The sequence below is a fragment of the Microcebus murinus genome, chromosome 3 (genome assembly GCF_040939455.1).
Source record: "Microcebus murinus isolate Inina chromosome 3, M.murinus_Inina_mat1.0, whole genome shotgun sequence".
In the NCBI taxonomy this organism is placed as follows: domain Eukaryota; kingdom Metazoa; phylum Chordata; class Mammalia; order Primates; family Cheirogaleidae; genus Microcebus; species Microcebus murinus.
The window spans coordinates 41,587,318-41,605,093 of NC_134106.1; the positions used below are offsets into that span (position 1 = coordinate 41,587,318).

Sequence of the window (17,776 nt, forward strand, 5' to 3'; positions counted from 1 at the left end):
TAGTGAAATTTAAATATTAAGGTTCCCAAGTGTCCATTTTATTGTAATTGAGTTATAAAGGTGATGGTTACAAAGAACACATGAACACATCAAATGAATATTTAAATCTGTTCATTGATAATTGAAGAAAACTGAGCAGTTGCCATAGCTGTATATATCAATAGAAAATAAGAATTTTCTGAAAGCTGAGGTAAATAAATCTCATAAACAAAATTTTAAGAGAAAACAAAAATTCGGGTATATTAATAGGTTTCTCTATCTTTTTCCAGAAATTGCAAATATTGTAATAGTGCCATAGATTTGGCTCTTTCATACATTCTACCCCTTCCACTAAATTGTATTTGAAGTTTCTGGTAAGTTAAATAAATATCTTATATAAACATTGCTATATTTGAACTGTTAAAATTTGTGAATGGGGCGACTTCTGGGGCCCCCTCTCTTGGGGCCCCAGGACCTCGTCCATGAGTGTATAATAAAGCCACGTGGTTTGGCCCCCCCCAAAAAAAATTTGTGAATGGCACTCATATTTGGGGACTTATTTAGATCAGTGCTTCATACTTCACTATTTAAGAACCCAAAGCACCTTGCTATGTTATTTTACTTTTTAAAGGAATGAGATTGCAGTTAAAAAATAAATGTATTTGTGTACATAATACTTTCATAATTTTAATGTAGAAACAAAATTAAATTATATTAACATTTAAAGCTGGATTTTTTTTTTCAGGGCAAGTGCAAAAGGTAAAACAAAGTTGATTAGTAAACAAGGTAATATTTAAGAATATTCATAAGCATGAATAATAAATTCAACTTTCATGTAAAATTGTATATAAAGGTTAAATAAACTGTTAAAAACAGCTCTTAGTGATAAAAGTGGAAATCAACTTTACAATTTGGTGTCATATTTATAACCTGTTAGTTTCAATCTTTTTTTCGTGCAATCTTTTTTTAACTATTCTCCTTCCATAAAATTAGTTTATAGCATGAGAAGAAACATAAAGTGCAGGTGAGATTTAAAATAAGTGAATTTGGTTTCAAGTTTTAAATGACTTGAAAAGCTCAAATTACTAGGAAATGAGGGGTTGAAAATAAGGTGCTGTGATAGGAAATGCTTTTGCCTGGTGAGAGGAAACTGACTTTCTAGCTCTTCAACTAACTAGATGGCAAGCTTGGCCAAATTACAGATCCATTAGGACTCAATGTGGCTCTTATGCAAAATACGAAATGGACTACATGATTTCTAAGGTTCCTTTCTGAATAAACCATTTTGAAATTACTGCTTAAAATATATTTTTTAAGTTAAAGTTCAATTTAATCTATCCACAATTCTGCTCCACCTCTCACTACACAAAAGAATCAGATTCTACAAAGTGACAAATTTACTTGTCAAATTCCTATTTTATTAACAAAAACTCAGTAAAGAAAAAAAGGCACAGTGTAAGTAATAAAAGCAGAATATAACACTGATAATATAGGATGATGCAAAATGTATAATAAAACATAATTCTCATAAAATAGTAAAACAAAGAAACAAAATATGAACAATACGGATTTGGGGATAATGAGATTATAACTGTTTTTAAAATCTTTTCTATTTAAAAGATGACATCATGCATTAGGTTTAAGAAGAATTGAAATTTATTTGAAAACAAAACAAAAAGACCATCTTAATATCCTCTTTTGTGCTCATTACTCCTTGTTTTCTGCTGATTTGAATTCATCTGTGAGCTGGGAACTTCAGGAATTAAACTAATATATGTAAAAATAAAATTTAGGACAAAAATTTAAAAGTTTGGTAATATCTAGTATTAGAGTAAGGGGAAAGAGGGCACCCATATATTAGGTCATTAAATATGAAACGTCCACTTTCAAATCAAAAGTGTAGTTTATCATATCTCAAACAAGAAGTAATACAATTAATAAAAATAAGTGCCTAAACTATCAACACAGTTTTGCCAACTTAATGGTAGCTCTCTGAAATTGCGAAAGGCATTTTCCACAGCTTCTTGAGAATTGAATATTTTTCCTTTCAAGAAGTGGTCCAAAGCCTGGAAGAAGTGGTAGTCAGCTGGTGTAAGGTCTGGTGAATATGGTGGATGACAGAGAGCTTCCAACTCCAGACTCTTTAGTTTAAGCAACATTGTTTATGCAACATGTGATCGAGCATTGTCTTGAAAGAGAATTGAAGTGTCCCCATTGACCAATCTCAGCTGCTTAATAGCAAGCATCTTCATCATTTCACCCAACTGGTTTCAGCTGACGTCCACTGTAATTGACTGGTTTCATGAAGCTGCAGTGGACAATACCAGCGCTGGACCAACAAATAGACACCATTAGCTTTTTTTTGATGAATATTCAGTTTTGGACTGTGTTTTGGCACTTCATCTTTACCCAACCATTGTGCCAAACGGTTGCAATTGTCAAAAAGAATCTGTTTTTCATCACATGTAACAATACGGTGTAGAAAAGGTTTGCCTTCATGTCGTGACGGCAAAGAAAGACAAGCTTCAAGACAGTTTCTCTTCTGAAGCTCGTTTAATTCATATGGAACCCATCTATGCAGCTTCTTTATCTTGTCCATTTGTTCCAAATGGTCCAATATTGTTGCAACAGTAATGTCAAACCTTGCTGCTAATTCACATAGGTTGAGATGGATTTGCTTCCACTATAGCTTTCAGCTCGTCATTATCCACCTTGGTCTCAGGTCACCAACATGGTTTCAAGATTAATTTTCAAGATTGAAATGGTTTCACCATTTTCAAGATTAATATCACCAGAATGGAACTGCTCAAACCATCCACATACTGTGTGTTCATTAGCCACATCCTCCCAAACACTTTGTTGATATTTCAAGCTGTCTTTACTGCACCGGTTCCCCAACAGACCTCATTAAAAAATAACATGAATTTTTTACTTATCCATGGTTTCACAAAAATTGCTCTAATAAATTTTTTGAAAGATAATCACAAGCCAAAACATGTGTTTGAAAGACTGAGGATGTACCTTCATGATAAAAATAAAACAAGAAATGTCAAAGTGAAATGTCAGCAATATTAACTATCAAACTTAGTACTTAAGGAAATTGGACATTTCATACCTAATAAACTAATAATAGATAAGAATGTGAATTAAAACAGTAGTTAGTAAAATTAACCTGGTCATTATATTTCATAATTAAAAATGCAATTAATCTAGCAATTCCAGTTCTCAGAATCTATCTTACAGAAATTCTGACCAATATACACAAAGACACCATGTATGAAGATATTATTTATAAATGAGTTTAAAATAGTGAAGTTTGAAAAAAGTAAAAAGTTAAATGTTCTATAGAGAAGGGACTAAATATTAGTATATTTGACCTAAGGGATACATGATGTCACTACAAAGGATGGCATATAAAAAGCTCTTGGCCAGTTTTTCTGTCACCCAATAATTGATGACGTATAATCCTGTTTATGTAAAAAGAGCCTCTACATTTATTTTATATGTGTAAATATATTTATAGACATATTGATGCCTAGAAAAAAACTTGGGAATTTTTCAACACCAAGTTATTTTAGTGGCTATCTATGGAGAAAGGAGTGAATTGGTGAGGGAAGTGTTTGGTAAAAGGAAATTTTTCACTTACGAATTACCTAAACATTTTCACCAAGAGCATGCATTTATATATTAAACACATTTCATATACATACATGTGCATATACAAACACACATACACATTCATACCAGAATATATACAAGTATGAATTTAACAAATTTTCATACACAATACGTTGTGAATATTAGTGAAGTAGCATTTTGTAGCAACTGCAATACTATTTTGCAGAAGTTCCACAGATTTCCACTTAGTATTCCACAGGGAGGGTCACTGGGGCTGGGTGTGATCAGGTAATTGCTTATCTCCTTAGAGTGCAACTGATTCCATAGTTCAGGCAAGCCCAAAAAGGAGATTTTGGTGGATTTATAGAGAAAGTTTTCATTTCCCAGGACTTGATTGATATTTACCAAGTCCACAAGACCAATGTATAAAATAAGAATGCCGAGCTATTAATTTCTTATGAGAAATTACCAATCACAGGATGTGGAAGACTTCCCACGTAGTTCTGACAATATGGGATGCCAATGTATAATCAAATGTTTATTTATTCATTTATGATGAGAAATTTACTTGTTACAGACACGAGAATGCTCATATATAGTCATCCTTCATCATCCAAGGGGGCTTGGTTCTAGTACCTCCTGCAGATACCAAAATCCAAGGATGTTCAAGTTCTCGATATAAAATGGCATAATATTTGCATATAACATATGCAAATCCTTCCACATACTTTAAATCATATCTAGATTACTTATAATACCTAAGACAATGTAAATGCTATATTAATATTTGTTATGCTGTATTGTTTGATAAATAATGACCAAAAACGGTCTTTATGTATTCAGTACAGACTATTTTTTTCCAAACATTTTCGATCCAGTTAGTTGAATCCACAAATGTGGAGTCCATGGATATGGATGGCTAACTGTATACATAAGTGGTCTATTTTCTCCCTCCACTGCAATCAGACTTACAACAGGAGCTAAATTTTAATCAAAAGATTATTTGGGGAACATGGATTCTGAACAAGGAGAGCACATGAGATAAGGAAATGTATAGTAATATTGGCTTAGGATAGCTTGACATCCTCATCTCAATTAAAATGGCCTGCCTCTATCTCTACAGTGGGATGAAGTAGTCAAGTCCCCTGGGGGAGTACTCAGATGGTACCGCCAATGTTTGCCCTGTGACTTTCCTTTTTTCAGATGTGTTAATACATTTGAATCTTATAAGCCCAGAGCCCTACCGAAGGTACCTCTGTAAGGCTTTCCTCTGAATCTTAGCTTCTGATTTCATAACTCCCAGAAAAGAAATTTTGTTACTTAGATATTCTTCAGCAAAACAGAGTTTATGATATCATATTAAAAAGAGTCTACAATATCATATGATAAACCTAAAAATTATGTTTAAAATATAACTACAACTGTATAAAACACATACACATGTTAACAAAAACTGGAAAAAATAAACAAAAATAAAAAATATTTTGACTGTGATGAAGATAATAAATGACTTACTGTCTTTAAATGTGATCAGAATAAAGAATTATAAGTATCAATTTAATAAAAATATAACAATTTTATGCAAATTGATGCTATCTGGTCATCTGGCCAAATTGTTGGTAAATTACTGATAAGGTATTTTAGTCTTCCTATTATTGATAGACAGTGGTTTAAGGGCATTTTAAAGTATTATAAATGTACTTAAAATTATTTCAATGTATGCAATAGGCTACCAGGCAGAGATGGGAGGTACGTTTATAGTCAGAGGGCAAGTTCAAATCAAGACCTAAACAGAGAAATTGTCTAATGCTTGTTCAAGTAGAAATGTCTAAGTGTGGTGATTCATGAATGGTATACACAAAAATCAGTGCTGGTAATAGATAGCTAGAAAGTGCTGCTCACATCAAACAGTGATTACTACAAACCTCTAATTATGTGCTCTGGAGAGAGCCTTGTGCCTTTCCCACTGTAATTTCTGGTTCTTAAACTAGAACTCTATGACTTCAATTCAATCTCAATGGCTTCTTAGCTGTTAAATGTAGGCTTACCCATGAATAACCGCTGATACAATCTGCTGTACCCTGCTGTACACAAGCAGAATTTGACAAGAATAAAGAGTTTTCACTTTGATTTCAATATGTAATAATGTTTTTTTTTTTAAAAAAAAATAACTGACAGTTTGCTACAAAAATACTTAAGAGGATACCCTTGACTGAGCCAAAGAGCTTAACGCAAATTTAAATAATATTCGTGCCCGAGAAAACAGTCATTAACCTAATTGTAGCACAATTCACACCTGAGAATCTGTTCTATGTTGGGATTGGGACCAGAAAAAGAGGAAAAGAGCAAGTCTGGGAAGGGAGGAGGGCTGGTAAGGAAATGTCCAGCTGTAAGACCTGCAGAGTTTGCAAAGTAATGGCCCTCTTCAATCATATTAACTCAGCACATTAGAGGTTTTGCTCTGTTAGTAGCTAAGCCATCCACTGAGGATATCTACTTTTTGCAGCACTTATGTCATCCTCTCTGATTCACAGAATCATGCCTGCACTTTGTATGGTTCCTCCTTTGCCAGTTTAGTGCAGGATCTAAAATTGCCATTCATGGCTCAGCCCACTTGGCCCCCCATGTCACTGATCATAGACTGAGTAGACAATGGAAGAAAGTTGCATTGCATATAGAGAATGGCTATGGCAAAACAGTATTAGTCAAAGTGTGGGAATTAGAGTGCCTCTTTCTTTCCCATATCTCAGAATACAAGGTATATACTTTAGAAATAACTCAATACAATTAATTTTACCAAAAATGAGGTATTTCTAAAAATCATGCATATAAAGACAATATTTCTCATTGAATAATGGGCTCATATATTCCTTTTACCGACCAAAGGGCCAAAGGGCAGGCCCCCAGAAAAATGGACAGCCTGGGTGATCATCTTCCTTGTCACTGGCATGCTTGTTGTGGCTGCATATCCCAGTCCTTAGAAAGGAGTTAACACCTTCCTTCTTGATTAATTTTCCTTCTACCTACATGTTTGTCCAATGCTACAGAGATCTCATGAACAAGCAGGAACAGAAGTTCTGATTTCATAAAAGCTTGTCATTTTTGTACCAGGCTTATACAGTTCTCTAACAATTATTTAACTTAGTGCATATTTCAAACATCTGGGCTTGGAGGATGGCATTGTATTTGTTGAAGGACAGCATCTGTTATCCTATATTGTATAAACTGCTTTCAGAAAGTCATGTAATTTCAATGAATTCTTAAATTTAGAAAAGTTGCATTTACAACTAAATGAATGCTATTAATCTCCAAATATAAAAATTATGCTCCTACATTTTAGACTATTAAGGGCTGTTTGTACTGTGACATTCACATATTTTTATTCTTTATTTTTTCTTATATCAAATACATACTGAGCAACTGCTATGCCCAAGAAAGGACCTGGAACTGTGGATATAAAAATAAATATGATATTCTCTCTCATAAATGGGAATTATAAACCTTATAAACTGTGTGGGTAGTATTAAAATTAAATCAGTTATGTCCACCAAGTATGGTTTTAACCATCTCTCTAGCCAAGATAACCAATAATTATATTGGCAACAAATGAATAGTCACAATGGTTTCATTATATTTCTACTTACTGTAATATGGACAACCAATTATGTTCAGCAGCAGAATGAGTAACTTTTAGGCCTGAGTCCCCTCTCCTTTAATAACAGAGACAATATGTTTTTTTAAAGTATTTAGCTAAGGAGTATCCTGGGCAAATCAATAGTTATGACCTTTGTCATCCATAAGTCAAAAAGCAGCCCACTTTACCCTCTTGTCATAGCAATACCATTTCTACATAGTATATGAAAAATAATTTTCATATAGCCTCTGAATATAACTACATGAAAAATGGGTAAAATAAATTTTTCTTGAAATTCCATGCTTCTTATTTTTAACAGCTTCAAATCTTAGTATTTTACCAGCCCAAATCAGAAATATACTTTAAGTAAAATAAAAGCTAGTATAGTCATTCATTCAATTTTTAAAAGGCTGTTCTATAGAAAACCATTGCAGAGTGCAAATATAGAACTTAATTAAAGTACTATATATAAAATATTAACAGCTGCAGCTATTAAAATTACATTAAACTCCCTTGAGCTAGGCTAGCATAATATGAGCTCTCTCTTTTTTTTTTTTTTTCAACTTGGTAAAGGGCAGAACTTGGCTTCATGAATGAGCTTTGGTTTTATTTTATTGTTTGTTTCAATTCACTAATCTAAAATTTTAATCACATAAAATTACTTTACCATCAAAACACCAACCAAGCATAGTAACTTCATCTTTCCATTGGATTCCAACAAGAATCTAATGATTTGTTCATTTCTTTTAGATGAAAATAACACTTTCTTAGAACATGTTTCTCTTCTTCCCATACAGATTTGAGCTTTGTAAATTAAAGTAGATATTATCTAGTTTTGACCTTCTCCAATGAAAGTAAAAATATGGTAGTTAATAAACTACTGGTAATTTGGATGAACTAAAGAACTTAAACAGAAAAGGTAGATTTTATTTGGCTTAAGAATTAAGATATTTACCTGATAATTAATTAGATTGCATTAATACTTTCTCCTTATACTAAGAAAGCCCATCAAAGAACTCAAAATAATTTTTTTCTCTGCGTATATGTGCATGTGTGATGTTTCTGTATATATCCATACATGTACACATAAACACATAGAAAGAGATACAGGTTAAGACATATACACACACACTTATATAGACATAATTCACATAGATAAAAGACTAGAAAGAAATATCTAAAAATATAAATCATTGCTATCAAATAAATAATGAATTGTTTCTTTTTCTTTTTATATTCTTTTGTATTTACTAATATTTGATATTAATCATATGTTACATTCATATAGTAAGAAAATACCCGATGATGAGTGAAATGCAGCTGATTTGAAATTTTGCATGTTTTGCTTCTCTGAACTTCCAAAAGATGCCCACTTAATCTGCTCTATTTTGTTTTAAACTGCTATAAAAAATGACTTAAAAATATCTCTTCTTGGAAGTCAGTTTCAAAATTTTGTTCTAGATATATCTTAAGTCAAACTATATCATCCACAGGCTAATATTTCAAAGAACTAGATTCAGCCATGCCCCTAGCCTCTTTAAAATTCTTCTGTTTGAAAGTTCATAAGTAGCAAATTAACTGCTAATTCTGGCAGAGATAGACTGGAGGAAGTCAGAGGGAGGCATTCCATTATTACATTTCTACATTCCCATTAATGAACTCTCCTCAGAAAAACAAAGAGGAATCCAATTCCTTGCGGACTTATTTAGGGATATGAGAAGATTTAGGGAGACCAAGTTTCCAGAGAGGGATGAATCAGAAACAGAGTCTCCAAGATATCTGGGGACCACAGCAATGGATTTTGAGCCCCCTTCTATTCTCCAATCTTTCCTAATTTTCCTATGTTTCATCTGCTTATTTTATTGGGTAAAAAAAAATCCTAAAAAAGGTAAACACAGATCTTCTTAATCTATAAACAGAAAATTAAAAAGCAGGTATAATAGGGAAACAGAAACCAGTTCCACCGCAGAGAAACCAGAAGTAAACAAGTGACAGGGAGCCTGTGCAAGCAGTGGGAGGGAGAGCTCAGCCCCAGGACTCCCACGCGGCCCTTCCCAAATAGGATGGCGGCCTCAGACCACTGGGCCTACAAGACACTGGGTGTCATCTGGTCTGTAGTCCCCCAATTTAAGTGATCATCAAAGTCATGGAAAGAGTTTTGTAAAAATATAGAACCCTCAGTCCCATCACTGTTGTTCCTCCTTTACTGGGCTTGGGATAGATGTTTCTCAATCATTGTTTTACAAATGAAGAAACTTAGACCTATAAGGCTAAGCTTAAACTGTTATTTAGTGTCAAATTCAGAGTCAGGGATTTAAGCAAATGAGAGAGCTGCTGGGGGGCAGTGAGGTGGAGGAAAGGAGAGTAGACAGCTCTAAATTCAGTTGTCTTCCATTATAAAAAGATTATTTGATTTATAGATGAGAAAGGCAGTCAGTGCATGGGACCCCTGGGTGAAGAAAGTAAAAGACATATAGCTGTATGCCTAAAAAAGATATCTCGCTTCATTGGAAATCAAGCAGGTGGGAGGCGAGAGGAGAGGCTAGGTAAATTCACACCTAACAGGTATAATGCACGGTGTCTGGGGGATGGGCACACTTATAACTTTGACTCAAATGGTATAAAAACAATTTAGGTAACCAAAATGTCTGTTCCCCTGTAATATTCTGAAATTTAAAAAAGATTTCTTCCTCTTCTCTCCCAACCCTGCCCCCTCCTCCTAATCTCTGTCTCCCTCTCTCTATTCCTCCCTCCCTCTCTCTCTCTCTCTTTCAGTATTCCCACAAATGCCATTTCCTCTCCCTGGATGATTTTTGCCAACAAAAGCTCACACTAGTCAACCTCTAATCCCTGTAAATCATTCCCAAATTTCAGTGTAAATGTTATTTCTTTAGGGAAACCCTCTCGGCCACCTTCCCCTTCTCTCTTAGAGGAAGAAAGTGCAGCAGTAGGAAGCCAGAGGAAATGCATGCCTGCTGGGGGAATTACAAATATCTTTCCTCAGAAAGGGAAGCTGTCTAGAAGGGCAGGAGAGCTTTGCCACTGTCCTTGAAATGCCACTGTATTGATTAAAGTGTTTTCAATACCATAGACTCACCCTGGATAAAAGTTTGCTGTACCAATATAAGAACATATGAGTGAATCATTCTAATTTTTTTCATATTTTATATTTGCCACTTCAGGTACCTCTATACATCCAATCCACATAAGAGAAAACTAGTAATATAAAAATCCTGAATTTTATCATTTGCAAATTCAAGATAAAATTTTTTTGCAAGATTTGGCATTTCTTTTCCCAATAAATGTTCATTTATGAAGCTATTCTAGAAGCTATTTGACCAATTGCTGTTTGATGCCCAACTATGACGATTAATTAGCTCTTTCTGATTTTTATATGATATGAAGCAGAAACAATAACAGTTTCCTTTACTCTAGAAAAATAAAGGCAGAAAATCTTTAATGTGACTTGTTTTTAATTCTTAGGTGTGGAAGGGAGTAGGTGGGACGACCCAGCAGATATAACAGCATAGAAAAAAGATAGATTACCTGACCGTCCGTCTCTCTGGAAGTCCACGTGATACCATTCTCCATCATTCACTTTCTTCTGCAGGGCTTTTATTTTTATAGTACCTGACCCCATGTCCAGGAGGAGGTAGAGGTGGCCATCCAGCATCTCAATAGCAAAGAAGTCCACCTTTATCATCTGTGGGTGTTTGGCATCTTTTTGATGTCTTGGCTTGCCATGGCTAAATAAGATGAGGCCATTTGGCTCTGTTGTGCGGAAATCAAATGATATGGAGCCTGTTTTCTTTGCATTCCATTTAGGTAAAGAGATGAAAGACTCTGGTGTTTCAAAGGTGATTGGATCTAAAGTCGCAACATTCTCACATTTAAATGCCACCACTCCATGGATCTTCATCTTAGGATCTCCTTGCTTGGCAAGCCGAGATAATTCCAGCCTTACATCATTATTTTTATATACAACCTGTGGACAGAGAATAGCAGTGAGAAACTAGGCTCCATATTTTAATAACTGGAACTTGTCATCAGCTCACGTAACTTGTAAGTGGATCATGAAAAGGCACAAAATTTTTAACCATTTTTGTTGTATGCGGACAGGTTTCTTCAGGCAAATAAAACTCAAGTGTCAGCTCATTGAACAGTAACTATGACAATTTAATTCAATTCAAATTAAGTATGTGCAGGTGCGCATATGCATGTGCACGCACACACAAACTGCCTGTATGTAACTCAAATAATTTAAATAAATCTGCATATAAGTTTCATTATCGTGTCTAAATTAACATGTTAAGATGTAAACTTATAAAATCTATTTGTTTCATTAGTTGGCTATCACATTTTTTAAATTAAATATAAATATTAAGGTTATTCAGTTTTTCCTAACACTTAAGTATTTGACATGGAATACTTTTACATACTAATCCCCTAAAACATAGGATCTCTTCTCTAGTCTGTATAACCACTGTGCGTATCAACTTTGTAAGCAAATCACAAGTTGAGATACAAAACTAAAATTTCTCAGAAAAACCATAAAATACAATTAAGGTGCAGAAGTTCTCCCTTCCCCTGTCCTGAATCAATAACTGTTTGAATACAGTTTGGTAACATGGAACTACCATGTTATGGAATGGAATATGGAACAATGGAATATGATGTTTCCTTTAAATCCATTAAACCTGTATTACTACCAGTGGTTCATTTCACTTTTAATTTACACAAATGCAAAGCAAAGTTGGTCCTGTACTCTCATTATCCAAGGCACTTTATCTAAAATATCTGGGCAATTCTGATGGTTCATAGTCCTAAGGCTTTTTAGATTCCAAATAACACATTGGGTGGATTCACTGGCAGGGCTCACAATATCATGCTTCTGCTATCGCATCATGTTAATAAATTCATAGATATTTTGGCATCAGTATAAAGAGAGAATCATATCAATTCTCTATAAAATGCATACAAGTGGATAATCACATTTCTAAAATAGAAAAACATAACTTAAGGATGAATTATCTATGCGCAGATAACTATCTGACTTCTTTTAAGAAAGGACTCAAAATTTAATAGCAACCAACAATGCCAGGCTCTAAACTCATTTATCTACATGTAAAAATATATTTATATAACAGGGAAAAATAACACAGCCTATATCTGATTAGGGTTATGACGTCAACCAAGTCAATACAGCAATTATTTCTTCCAAACCCACAGCCAACTGAAACAACAGATAGTGTGGATGATGAGTTTTCTGATATGATTTGTGAATGGATATTTTATTTTTCAGGGTGATTAAGTGTGCATACAGGGTATTGGACTCCCTGAGTTCAAATTCTGGCTCTAACATTACTGAACTGTATAATCTTTCTAAGCCTGTTTTTCTCCCTTAAAGGGAAATAAATAATAATTCACAGGATGATTATAATGATTTAAGAAATGCATATAAGTAAGAAAATCTACATAAAGGCATTCATTCCAATGCCAAACACATTGTAAGATTTCAATTAATATTAACCGCCTCAAACTACATAATAAAATCATCTCTTTATCATCTTCTAATAAACATAGAGATTTTAGTTCTAAATTTATCCATGATAGAAAAACATTTAGAAATTAAGCCCAGACGTGTAAATGGTTTTTATACTTAATTTGTGCCAACTAAATAAGTCACATCTTTCCAATGCTGGGCCTGGTGTTTCAGTTTACTCTTATCTTGAAGAAGGATTATGATAAAGAACATGATATCCCTTATTCTTTGAACAAATATGTACAATGGTTTAACAAGCATCTATTGACAACAAAAGAAGAGAAAACGAACTTGAGCAATAACATAAAGGCATTACACTAATACTTAAGAATACTTTCTTGAAAAGAGAAAGATCTATTAAGTCTGGGAAAGTTGATTTAGGATTTCCTTTCTTTGGAAATCTTTAGAAATGGAGAAAATGCTTTTCATGGATGGTTTTCCAAGTGTAATAACCCCTCACCATGACTTTCATGCTACTCAAACCTATGATTTTTTTTCACTTTTCCTAGTGAATTATATTTTAAAATATTTGGAAATTCTTTTGACATAGTGATCAGGAATGAGTATTTTTTTACTCAATGATGCAGATGTTTCTGTTGATCAGTGCTAACACATCTTCCCTGCAACTGAACCACTGTAATAGAAGCAGGCCTTTCTGACATGAAACCGGTAGCCACCACAAAGTTGAAGGATGTGAGGGAGGGCAATTATGAGTGAGGATTTCAGTGAGACACTTATAATCTTGTAAGTAAATAAATGTCTTGGTGATGAGGAGGTTCAGGATGATTGAGAAGAAAAGTAAAGGCAATTCCCTTGGTCATATTACTTAGGGTTAGCAATGTAACTGCTCCCCCCCCCCACCTCAAAAAATGAATCTCCACCAGAATCTATGCTTTCTATAGGTAGGAACCTTCTGCACCTATGCCTAGCACCAAGATCACTGTCTGGCACAGAGCAGATATTAAATAAATGTTGCTGAGAGTTAAATAAAATTCTTCCTTCACTTAATTTAAACGTAGGTCCAAGATTACAGACTTTTCTTAATAATAATATGTAGACATATAGTTAAAATACAGCAGAATGTGGTATTGTAGACCAATCTCATAACCTAATTACTAATTTTGGCCTATTTCTCTAGGAAAAGGTAAAGTGCATGTTCATTTCATAAATGGTAAGCTGACCTATGCACTTCATCTTCGAACTCATTTTGTAGGGTATTACTTTCTTTTAGAATGAAGAATGCCTGATTTAAAACTCTCCAGAAGTAGAATCATTTTCCTACAAGAACTAGCTTGAGGAGAAACATAGTGTATGTATTTTTTTCTTTCCATTTTGTATTCTTTGAAGACAGAAATGCAATTTTGGAAAGGTAGGCTTATAGCTCTCAGATTTATACTACTACTTCATCTGACCCAGATTTTATAATTACCTTACTTTTCTAAAGTTAGACTTACACTTAAAATGAACTAAATCTACTTCAATTAGAATAATGAGTAGCTAGTAAGTATTCTAAATCTTCTAAAAATTCACATGTAAGCTATTTTTACTTCTTTCTGAAATAATGTGGTACTCAATCATGGGAATACCTTACAGTTATTCAGATATATTTTTTATATATATAGAAAGTTGTAATTTATGTGTTTCACTTTTGAACAAATCTCTGTATACTCTCATCACCCTAACAATTGATGATACTATTACACACTCATTTGGATTGGTTTATAGAATCAAGGTTTCTTTTGGGGTATTGATTTTTTCTTTTCAAAGAGCAATTCAAAATGTTGAATTTCACTTTTTGCTTTATGGGCTTTTGTCACAAGTACCAAAAAGATATCAACAGAAGAAAGGTGTTACGTGTTCTTGTTGTTTTATTTTATTAAGATTATATTTTAGCTGCCATATAATTTGAAAATAATTATATTATGGTCTTTTCCCATTTCTTCAATATTTGTTAGGATTGTTTAAATGTCCTCCCACTTTAAAATGCAAGACTAGAGAGTAAGGTTTATGTATTTATATTTTTAGTGTTGAACTTGGAGGGAGACAATTGCTGACTATTCTATTTGATCTTTATAATATTCCTGAAAACATGAAAACAATGTAGACAGAGGAATCAAATAGGCCAATGAATATGAGTTTCATAGTTTGCATATAAATTTGGTTAATCTCAAAGCTATTATCTAAGGCAAGTTATCTAGTTTTTCTAAATCTCAGTTTCTCAATTTTGAAAACTGACATCTAAAAAGGAAAGGCATGCCATATCTATAAATTCTTGAGTTTTTTTCTCCTTAATCTACGTAATTTGGGGCAGAGGTAAAAGATTGTTCCTTCCCTTTTTCTGGCTTTTTCCAGTTGTGTTTTTTTTATGCTAGGATATTGTTCTTTTCTTTTTTTTTTTTTTTTTTTTTTTGAGACAGAGTCTCACTTTGTTGCCCAGGCTAGAGTGAGTGCCATGGCATCAGCCTAGCTCACAGCAACCTCAAACTCCTGGGCTCAGTCCTACTGCCTCTTCCTCCCAAGTAGCTGGGACTACAGCCATGTGCCACCATGCCCAGCTAATTATTTTCTATATATATTAGTTGGCCAATTAATTTCTTTCTATTTATAGTAGAGACGGGTCTCGCTCTTGCTCAGGCTAGTTTCGAACTCCTGACCTCAAGCAATCCTCTCACCTTGGCCACCCAGAGTGCTAGGATTACAGGCGTGAGCCACAACGCCCGCCGATATTGTTCTTTATTTTGAAATAAATCAAAACTTGAATCCATTAGTAAAGAGAATGTTCACTGTATATTTAGGTACACAGATATGCCTAACGGATTGTATCTGTCTAGATACAGATTGTATTTGTACAGATGGTATTGATGCACTGGTAGCTGATAGATAAAGCTCCTTCCACAAAGAGTGGGAGTATGTTAAATAAGTATTTCAGTGAGAAAACATTTGTCCCTCAGATAATGACTTTTTTTATATATATGTTTTAGCTTAGAAATCTTAATGAGGCTCTTAAATCAATTAACATGTATTTATCAAGACTTTTCATACCTCAACTATGATAGTATGTGTGGTGATGAAATAAGCTCTGAATTTAGTGCTATCAAAGAGCTATGGAGGTATTTAGACTTTGTTATGAGCCTCCCTGAGAGAACATGAAGGGCTCATTTTAATCTTAGTTTTCTCTTCCATACTTGGGAATGATAACAAGTGAGGCTTAAGAATCAGGTTCTCAAGTCAGATATCAGAGAAATTTCCAGATCACCTACTTGCAAACCTGTGAACTTGAGCAAGTTCTTCAACCTTACTGAGGCTCAGTGTTTTATCTGTAAAATAGGAGAATAATATCTACCACATAGGAGTTATTGTAAATCATATTAATTATATTTCAATTAATGGGTGATTGAATTAATTATATTTCAATTAATGGGTACTTGGCACAGCCTCAAGTACGTATTAGTTGCTCATATTAATGTTATTATTATTACACTGAATTAATGGAGTTGTGCAATCTAATTGTCATCACAAGGGTAACAGCTAGCAAGACACATACTTGATGGGTCAGATTTTTAAGGGAATTAATATAATGCTGAGATCAGCAGGATCGAAGGGATTCGGTAGATTGGGGCTTCATTTCTCATCAGGATACTTACATTGCAGTTCAAGGTATACATCAGGCTTTCTCTGTAAAGTTCCTTAGTCAATGCACAGCAGACTAGCTAACCTGAGAGTTTCACTTTTTGCGATGAAAAGGTTTCTGTGGCATCTAACAACCGCTACCACCATCACCACGAGAACCAGTAAAGATTTATCAGTTCACTTTCTGGCAAGCCCTGTTCCAAAAGTTTTATAAGTATTAATGTGTTTACTTCTCATAAGTATCCTAGAAAGTAGGTAACATTATTCTATTTTATCAACAAATATGTGGAGGCCCGGGGCCATTGAACGTCTAACATCCTGATTATGCCTAATGCAGTTGGAATATCTAAGGATGTTAATTTCAAACTTTGTTTTAGCAGGGAATTTCACTTGGTTTTTGATATGTGTAATTCCCAAAACAATATTTTTTCTTCATTTTTTTCTCACTAAAATATCTCTAAGTGAATCAAGTGTCACAGTCAAGCAGAGGAACTTATATACCTATTGCTTAAAATACCTCTTCAAGTCCAGTTTAAGTGGTGGAGCCATTTTTGTGATTCCAGGATGATAATGTAGTTTTGTCATTTAGGATATAACTGATACATCCTAAAAGTCTGTGGCATTTTAGAATTATCTAAAGGGACTGTTGCTTTAATTTTTACTTTTATTTGTTTGTTTATTTTAAATGTAGTTGATGATTTTACTCTATTAAAATCATGTGAGAATATTTATTTCAAAACACCTAATTTAACGATTCTGTTCTCTTATCTCTGATCTCTCTATACACCATCTCTTTATACCAGCCAATGCTCTTGTTTCAAAATACAACAAGAAGCTAACCAGTAGGTGAAAAACACAAGTACCACTCCAATAAGTAGCAGGTAAATTGCATTTGTTTTGCTATGACTTAGGGAAGGAACAGCTCAAAAATGGAAATAAATGTATGACAACTTCTATCCCCAATATTACTTATGTATTAATTATATTTTGAAATTTTATTTCAATCTTAGCACTTTGAATTCAGTCAGATAAGCACTTATTTGACACATATGAAAGTAAGGTACTTATGAAACTGCATTTTAATCTTTCCTCTGTGCATAGCACAGTCCAATAAAAAAGCATGTTCTATTGAGAATAAATTAGTTTAATATCTCTTAAATATTTGCTAATGGTATATATGTTGGTAATATATATGTGGTCTCACACACACACACAGTTTACATATTACCCAGATGTAAATGTGTTTATAGGCATTATATGTCAAACCTAGTGTCAATGATATCCATAAAAATATGCACAGATATTAGAATATATGGCATATTTCTCAATAAATACACAGATAAGTAGATAATACATACCTGTGTATACCATAG

The 17,776-nt window shown here is 33.7% G+C and overlaps 1 protein-coding gene across 32 annotated transcripts in view; it reads right to left on the reverse strand.

The window, feature by feature from the left end:
• The window catches only part of NRXN1 (neurexin 1), a 1,076,423-nt gene that overhangs the window by 605,305 nt on the left and 453,342 nt on the right, over nucleotides 1-17,776 (reverse strand). For all 32 annotated transcript variants that reach the window (XM_076000756.1, XM_076000755.1, XM_076000761.1 and 29 more), the window contains one exon: nucleotides 10,778-11,216. In XM_076000756.1, the coding sequence (XP_075856871.1) occupies nucleotides 10,778-11,216 (439 nt within the window). The remainder of the gene's footprint in view (nucleotides 1-10,777; nucleotides 11,217-17,776) is intronic.